Genomic DNA, 9,698 nt, shown 5'->3' on the forward strand with positions numbered 1-9,698 from the left:
AAATAATTAAGTTAATTTAGTTCTAAAGAAATGAAATGACACTCGCGCCCATCTCTAGTCCATCCGTCGACATCGGTTGCGTTTATCGAATTCCTATTGGTCAGAATTCAAACTGCAGCCCTGTTATGAATGGAGCGTGAGTTGGACTATTCTATCATGTGCGTCGCCTGAGGGTATTCGTTACATTGACTCCTAATTTCCAATTAAAAGAACGACACTATTTTTAACCGAACTTTATTTAATAAATATGTAGTATACAATTTCTGATTTTCTAAATATTTTATAACGCCTAAAAATGTATGTACCGTGGAATTTTCGTGAATTATCACGTACATTTCCGATGCATACCCGACACGCCACTGCGTCATGGATAATGTATCTAGGTTTATGAATGACATATCTATGTTCAAGGTTAAAGACACAAAGTCCGCTCTCTGATTATTTATAAGTAAACTATTGAAGCAGTAGTGAAAAGAAGATAGGAAGTATATATTCACAAAATGTAAAGATCAATATTAATTCTTGGAGAGCACCACTATATAGAGGACGATTTCACTTTAATTACGAAAATTGCAGGACTAGATTTATTACAAACAAAATAAGTAGAGTTTGCTCTATAAACTTTTTTCCTGCGACACTCAGTATTCGAGATACAGGGTGTTTAGTTGTAGTTTCCCCGGACCCGACAATATACATAACACGACACTTAAACGACTACCACACAAGGGCCTCATGGCCCTACTAAACATAACAAACGCGACACTCAGACTAAGACACTTCCCTACCCGCTGGAAAACAGCAAACATAATCCTTATCCCAAAACCCAACAAAGATCACACCATCCCATCCAACTACCGGCCCATTAGCCTGCTCCCGGCTATGAGCAAAGTGGTAGAAAAAATTATCCTAACCCGTCTAAGAACCCACTCCCAAGAACTGCAAGTCATTCCAGACGAGCAGTTCGCCTTCCGACCCAATCACTCCACTGAACTCCAAATCCTTCGCCTTACCGAGCACATCACGGCGGCCTTCAACAGGGGACAGTACACTGGTGCTGTCTTCCTGGACGTCGCAAAGGCCTTCGATACGGTTTGGCATGAAGGCCTACTGATGAAAATGCTCACCAACCAATATCCCATATCCTTTACCAAACTCATAAAATCCTACCTACACCACCGAAAATTCCGCATCCAAATCCAAGATTCCCTTTCCACCACCCGTCCCATGGAGGCCGGTGTCCCCCAGGGCACCGTCCTGTCCCCACACCTATACACCATTTACAACTCCGACATCCCACATCCCCCCAACACCAACATATACTTATACGCCGACGACCTGACAATCACATCCCAATCCGTAGATCCTAGATATTCCGTCTACCTCCTCCAAAGCTCCTTAGACCAACTTGAAACCTGGTGCAACAGGTGGAAAGTCAAAATTAATCCCAACAAAAGTTCGGCTATCCTTTTTACCAAACGAAAAATCCCACAAAACCTTGACAGACTGACACTATCCCAGGAACCCATCTCCTGGAATCGACAAACACGATACCTGGGCGTGACGATGGACCAGCGTCTCACGTGGAAACCGCACATCGTGGAGACGGTGGCGCGAGCGAAGACCACCAGGGCTAGGCTCTATCCCTTACTCAAAGGTGGAAACACCCTCAGTTTAAGGAATAAGCGAACGCTTATCAAGGTGGTACTTCAACCGCAGCTAACCTACGCCTCCACGGCGTGGGGTCACGCGGCAAAAAGCCACTTAAAGTCATTACAGGCTGTGGAAAACATAGCCCTCCGCACGGCCACCGACGCGCCCTGGTACGTAAGAAACACTGACATATTACGAGACTTACAATACACAAACGCTACACAGACAATAAGACAAAACGCGGAGAAACGATTTGACGTAGCCGCTAGACATGACAATCCCCTCCTCAGGCAAGCCGTTGACTACGTACCCGACGTGACCGACAAACACAAAAGACCTAGACACCAACTTTTTGACCCTGGGTGACCACCCCAATGACCCCCCCCCTGCCCGCTAACCTTTTCTGTTTCAGAGACAGCCAGGATCAAGAAACGAAGACAACGACACACACACACACACACACACACACCCCCCATACCCTCCTTAACCCTCCCCTCCCGCGCTAGCCTAAGGGCCACCTTAGCAAAGCGCATCCCAGGCTGCATAGCCGCACTACCCTACCCAACCATACCACACATAAACATGACACTACCCCCGGGGTTTACACAGACGAGCCGGCGAAGCAAGAAGAGCGCCAGAAGAAAGGGCCCTAGCCGGCGGGGCCCAGCCAGGACAAAAGGAGGTCCCACAAAGCGCCTACACCGGCCGCATTTGCGGTCGGGGTAGACGACGGATGGGGCCCACCTACGAAGGCTGTCCAGGCCTACACGAGATGAGGCAGGATAAAGAGGGATCAAATCATTGAGGCCAATTTCTAGCCATGGAATAATGGCGCGAGTTGTAGTTTACAAAATAATATATATTTTCTGCCATATCTTCATAATGCGCTGACGGAATTGAATGAAATTTAATAACCGTATTCACGTAATTGAACCTTTTATTGAATGTAATACATACTAACCTTGTGGCTTTAACCAGTGGCGGAGGTGACATCACATTTTCCCAAGAAAAAATACGCCACTGGTGATTTTTTGTGGAAATAATGTTAAATTCAGGTACAGTTACATTAAATGAATGAAAAGTGTTACTTGGTGTTTTTTAATAGTAGCAGCCGTTTAAGATATAATTTACTTATTTGCCGAACATAATGTGCAAATTTAGTTCACATATCTACTCATATTTCTGTAGCTTGCGCACAAAACTTAACAAGTCCACTGTAACAGATTTGAGAGAAATTATAAAATAATAAAGCATATGGGAATGAAATCAACTTATCACCAAAATATTATCAACATTATAATCTTAGTTTGGGTTTTATCTAAAAAATGGTTTGGACGCGTGAACTTTTGGTAAAGAAAGTATGGATTTGCAAAGCCCGATTTACCTACTAGGATTATAAAAGAGCACCTATAAACTTTTGCTCCAAAACTATCAAGGACTAGCTGTAAATCACTCTTGTGAACTAATTTTTAATATCAACCAAATTTTCTTAATTTTGGACTTATTGAGTTTTGCGCGCAAGCTACAGATTTGTCTAAAATCCATCTACAAAATTTGATTCTTTTGTTTGCATTATAAGTTGATAAACTTCAAGATGATCTTGTTTTAATATTATAACTAGCTTTGTTTTTTTTTATTCCTGATGCTGCAGTCCTTCTTGGGCTTATGAACACGAGACGAATTGTGGCAAAGAATAGAGGAAAATTGTAATCTCAGGTAATATCGTCATGATAAGTTCCTCTATAAATAGCCTGTCAAGTGTCAATGCGGAAGGACTTCGTTCTGAACAATTGTTGTAGGACTCATTACTTAATTACTTACTCGACCTATTTGCTAATGTTATTTTATTTAGTTTGATATTTTTTCCAGAATTAAAATTATTTCTACAAAAAACCGCAAGTGGCGTATTCTTTTCTTGGGAAAAGTTGGCGGACGCTTTAGTAGCACGTCACTGGTTAAAACCAGTGGTTTAACCATACCAAAAGCCCCTTGAAGAGGATTGATTCAAGTTTCCAAAGCGCACCTTCCGTTCGCTGTACGATCATTAGTTCATGGGATATCGATGATCAAAAAAAAAACTGTTCACTCAATAGCCAATATCTCAATGAAAAATAATCGTACAGAAAATAAAAAAATTACTCCGGCGTTGATTAAGCCAGAAAAAATTTTTCGAGCCCATGGACAGTTTTGAGTTTGTAAAATTTTTGCCTTGCATTATTTTTTGATTGTGCTGTGATGCTCAAAAAAATTTTTCATCAAGATTTTAAAACTAGAATCTTCAAGCTTCGAGATGCTTTTTTTTGTCAATTTTGTCAAATTTTGTCGAGATATTTTGATTTTTAGGCAAAAATTGACAGATAATAATAATAATAATAATATTTATTTTCCATAGAGACTTCAAAACAAAGTGTAGGAATAGTCAGTTAGTGTACAGTAACAATGTTTACATTAAGAAATTTTCAATCTCATACACACTTTTATCCACTAAGTAACGTTTTAACCTAGACTTAAATTTAAGTAAATTATCTATTTTTTGTATTTCCTCAGGTAAATGATTAAATACTTTGAGCCTAAATACAGATAGGGACTTCACAGAAATATTATAAATACAATGAGGTACATAAAATGTATCCTCTGTCTAGTGTCATATGTATGCAGAGCACCCACTTTGTTAAAATTATTCTTATTATTAAAAACAAAAATACACAACTCAAAGATATATAGACTAGAAAGTGTTAATATTCCATATTGTCTAAATATATCTCTAAAGGAATACTTGCTGGATACACCCGCCATATAAGTACCTCAAAACACGTTTTTGAGCCAAGAATACATTTTTAGCTGATACAGAACTACTCCAGAATATGATTCCATACCTTAGCCTACAACTCACTTGTGCATGGTACAAACTTATGATCGTCTCTATAGGTAACACACCTTTCAAATTTCTAAAAAGATAACAAAATGAATGCAATTTAGATATTAAATTATTGCAGTGTTCTTTCCAATTTAAACACTCATCTACCTTCAACCCTAGGAATTGTGCACTCTTACAACTAGAAATAGAGGTATCATAAATATTAACATTCAAATCCAAACAAGTTCTTTGCCAATTATGAAATCTTATAAAGTGGGTTTTAGTAATATTAAAATAAATGCAGGCTGTCAGCAAAATTTAGTTAGACAGAGGTTTACTTTTTTGTGGGAATTGAATATTTTGTAGAGGAAGATCTAATTTATCGGATTTGACATGAAAATTTTCCAGTTTTTATACAAGGTGGCCAAAAAATAATCGAATATGAAGTTCAGAAAATGTGGGAAACTCGAAATTTTTAAATGGAAACCCCTAATAACCCCTAACATATTCGCATTCTGCACTAAAATTGAGTGTAACTGTTAAAGTTTCCCTATAACCTAAACCCAGTCATTTTCATTTTATCTACAAATAAACATTTCCCTTTTCCTAAAAATGATGTTTCCACTTGTTTCGCACATTTTAGATTGGTCGTGACAGCTATGTAGCAATCAACATGACGACTGTTACAGGTTTTTAATTATCAAATTTATTTTAATAAATGTTCAAAATGTCTTCTTTCAGCTTAAAAATTTTTCACAGCCTCAGATTAGTTCCTTGTGGGTCGCTGCTCTAATACAATCCAGTGATAGATGCTCAAATGCTGGCCTTTCTCTATGCACTATTTTTTAGTCTCCCCGGATTCTTTTAGAGCAGCGACCCACAAGAACTAATTTGAAGGTATGAAAAATGTTTATAAGTTGAAAGAAGACATTTTCAACATTTATCAAAAAAATTTGATAATTAAAAACCTGTAACAGTTGTCATGTTGACTGTTACATATCTGTCACGGCCAACCTAAAATGTGCGAAACAAATGGAAACATCATTTTAGGAAAACCGAAATGTTTATTTGTAAATAAAATGAAAAGGACTAGTTTAAGGTATAGGGAAACTTTAACAAAGTTACACTCAATTTTAATGCAGAATGCGAATACGTTAAAAAAATTAGGGGTTTCCATTTAAAAATTTCCAGTTTTCCACATTTTCTGAACTTCATATTAGATCATTTTTTTGACCACCTTGTATAAAAACTGGAAAATTTTTATGTCAAATCCAATAAATTAGATCTTCCTCTACAAAATGTCCAATAGGCACAAGAAAATAAACCTGTGTTTCCGGGAAAACTAAATTTTGCTGACAGTCTGCGTCTGTCAATTTTTGCATAAAAATAAAAATATTTCGGAGTATGTTATATGTTTTCAACTTATAAATAAATGCTCTTTCCAAAAATGCAACATGCAGGGGGTTCCATTTAAAATAAGAAAGTTGGTATCAACTTCCGGTATAACCGGAAGTACGATGACCTTGAAAATATTTTAACTTGATAGGCCTTGAGCGGTTTCCCAGATATCCATAGATGGATTTCGTGGTGAGACACCCCGTATACATAAGAACAGAATAATCTGACTTATTGATTAAAAAAATTTCTGTAAAATACATATTTTATTTCAAATATCAAAAAATTACTACAGTCATCAAATATACACAGTAAAAACTCTTATTCACAAGTCTAAATTTAAAACAATAATATTTAAATCAGTTCTTTGTTTCTAGCTCCAATAACAATTTCGACTGAAGTCCTTTAAGGCCCTCATATGAAGCATTATGATTATATAAAACATTACTTAGTAATTTTTCACTATATGGTACATTTTGTACTTTCAATTGCTTTTCTAACCAGTCTTTTACTTGATGTATATTAAATTGATTAAAGACAGCCAATTCATGAAACAAATCAGAATGATCAAAATCATCTCGTATCTCACTAATATCATTATAATTAATAACATAATTGAGTTTATTATCTGCATACTGTATACTGAAAATGGATATGACCAAAATGTACTGATTTTTTGGCAAGGAATGAACCAGTTCAAAAAGTGTAGTAGTATCTTTTTTATTTAAGTCTTCAATAATGATCAAATTTAAGCAGCAACTTTTTAAACAACTTAATATACTTTCCCACTGACTTTTAAAATCGAGTTGAATTCCATACAATTCATGAATAAGTCCTGAATGGAAATGTCTTTTTAAAATATTAGCAACAAAGGTTTTTCCTACCCCTGATGGGCCAATGAAAGCTATTACTTTAATTTTATTTGCCCAATGACTTCGATGTTCTAAACTTCGGATGATAATACTGACAATACCTTTCTGATCATAAACTCTTTCTAACAAATCTTTTTGTAAGTTTTTTAACTGAATATCATTATTAACATATATAATATCACCTTGAAAATACCACAATCCAAAACATAACATAGTTAAAGAGAATAATGCTACTAAAACAAAATAATTACATCTCACTTCATTTTTCTTACATAAAATGGGACTAATATGGGTATCATTCTTTAAACATTCCTTCTCAGATAAATCTGCAGATCCAATATTAAATTTCCTTTTTTTTATTATCCCATCTAAGCTATTCAGTCTCTGCACTCTATAGTTGTCGCAATCGGTATCGATATCCATTTTTTCTACAACACCTAAATATTTTTCAGTTTTTGAAATATTGCAGATAGAATCTACATCCATAGGAACAATTTCGTCAGAGTTATAATTCAACTTCTGACATTTCTGTTGCGCTTGTGGGTTCAGTCTTATAATTGCATTACTCGCAGTATTAGGGCTACCCAATGTCAAGTCATTGGAGTGTAATTTTTCAATATTATGAAGCTGATTAGGTACACTTTGTCCTAAAAAATATTTTTAATGAAGCAGTAAAAAAAATTAAAACATTCAAAAAGGAAAAACTAACCAAATTTAGAAGAAATTACAGAATTGTGATATACTTCCTCAACAATCAGAATTGTCTTTTTCATTAGTGGCGCATTTCCACCAAGATTTGTAGGACCACAGTCTTGGATACATAAATTTTCTAAATTCAATCTATACAATTCCGATTCAGAATAAGACCTATTTAATTTTCCAGGCGTAGTCATCGTAAACACATCATGCAAATTTTACTTTCTAAAATAACTAAATTATCGTTTAAAAATTGCGAAATTGACACGTTATTACTTTATTCCAAATTTATCAATTAAACGTAAGTCAAAAAAAAACCGTTAAGTCCTTATCACAAAACAAAACATAACATAAAAAAGAAAAATAAGGAAATGAAAACTCAGGAAATGAGACAACACCATTGAAATAAATTTCGATGGACGACACTCGCGCCGCGTCATTATGCCATGGCAAGAAATTGGCCTCAATGATTTGGGTCTCCATGGATTTGGGATCGAAGGAGATTATCCCTCTTTATCCTGCTTCACCTCGTATAGACCTGGACAGCCTTCATAGGTGGGCCCCATCCGTCGTCTACACCGACCGCAAATGCGGCCGGTGTAGGCGCTTTGTGGGACCTCCTTTTGTCCTGGTTGGGCCCCGCCGGCTAGGGCCCTTTCTTCTGGCGCTCTTCTTGCTTCGCCGGCTCGTCTGTGTAAACACCGGGGGTGATGTCATGTTTGTGTGTCGTATGGTTGGGTAGGGTAGTGCCATGGTATATCATGGGGTAGTGTGGCTATGCAGCCTGGGATGCGCTTTGCTAAGGTGGCCCTTAGGCTAGCGCGTGAGAGAAGAGGTAAGGAGAGTATGGGGGTGTGTATGTGTGTGTGTGTGTGTGTGTCGTTGTCTTCGTTTCTTACGTCAAACCGTTTCTCCGCGTTTTGTCTTATTGTCTGTGTAGCGTTTGTGTATTGTAAGTCTCGTAATGAATAGAGCTATATATGTTTTATACTTATATATAATACTATGGTATATGTATATATACTTATGGTTATATTATAAGCCTTGGGCTTCGAGCATACCTACTAGAGGCAGCCTTCAATGCTAAATAAGCGAAGAGACGTGTGAGAGAGAAAACAAATAAAACTACAGGCTATCTCTCTCACTCCGTATTGTGAGGTGCGGGAGGGGAATCACAGGGTCTGATTCTCAAACAATAAAATTTACGGAGTGAGAGAGATAGCTAGTAGTTTTAATTGCTCTCTCTCGCACATCTGTTCGTTCATTCAGCATTGAGGCTGCCTCTAGTAGGTATATGCTCAAAGGCCTTGGGCAATGTCAAAGGTCGCTAAAAAGAGTAGGTTCGCAGTAAACTGCTGATCCCCTTCGCACCACTGTCGCGTGTGATGTCATTGATCTTATAAATGATTAACGTTCTCGTCTATTTGTTTTGATCTGTATGTTTGAAATGTCCCTATGTCCTGAATCATAAGGCTTTTTTTCGCGAGTGAAGTCGTATGTTGTAGTATGTGTAGTATGAGTGAATATTACGTTTTTGCGAGAATAGTCAGTCATTTAAACTACTATGTGACGTCACCAGTTTAGATCAAATGACTGAACTCTTCACCCTTCAGCTGAATATTCTGTTGGTATATTCAACTAGTATTGTCAGCTGGTAACTTAACCTTTTTCTTTTTGACATTTTGTTTGAATGAGTATAAAAATCGTTCAGCAAAATGATGGATTCTGATATGGTTGTGGAAGTGGCCAGTTTAAATTTAAACTTTAGAGGCACAGATGTTTTAGTAAACATAGACGTTGAAACAGCAAATATTTTACTTGATGGTGAGATTAATTTTTTATATGGGACATATTTGCAATCCACTTTGCTTCAGGATTATCCTCTTTTTTTTTGTGACCTAGGCCAGAGATAATATTGGTGGAATCATTTGTAATTCAAGTCTTTTTCGTATGAATTACATAAAAAACCGACCTAACCTTCCATTCTCTTACGATAACGATTATGTCGAATATTCGCATATCTTGCAACGTCAGAATCTACATACTTTTCACGCTTTTTAAATTTGCCACTTAAAAATATTCCAAAGAAAGCATTGATATATTCCTTCAGTTTTATTTGAAGCAAATACATATATTATATAGTGAGATATAACACCAATTCCCACAACACTAGATTACTGGAAGCAATAAATGATGACAAATTATGGTTACTGGTTAGAAGTTAAAAC

General features: G+C 36.6%; 1 protein-coding gene across 1 annotated transcript; it reads right to left on the minus strand.

The window, feature by feature from the left end:
- Positions 1 to 6,166: 6,166 nt before the first annotated feature.
- LOC108915272 lies at positions 6,167 to 7,852 on the minus strand. Its single transcript, XM_018721254.2, has 2 exons — positions 7,484 to 7,852; positions 6,167 to 7,421 (listed from the first exon to the last, which is right to left on the minus strand). The coding sequence occupies exons 1-2, from the start codon at positions 7,665 to 7,667 to the stop codon at positions 6,262 to 6,264; spliced, it is 1,344 nt and encodes a 447-aa protein (XP_018576770.1). The 5' UTR covers positions 7,668 to 7,852; the 3' UTR covers positions 6,167 to 6,261.
- Positions 7,853 to 9,698: the final 1,846 nt, after the last annotated feature.

Source organism: Anoplophora glabripennis, unplaced genomic scaffold (assembly GCF_000390285.2).
Source record: "Anoplophora glabripennis isolate ALB-LARVAE unplaced genomic scaffold, Agla_2.0 scaffold1316, whole genome shotgun sequence".
NCBI classification, from domain to species: Eukaryota; Metazoa; Arthropoda; class Insecta; order Coleoptera; family Cerambycidae; genus Anoplophora; species Anoplophora glabripennis.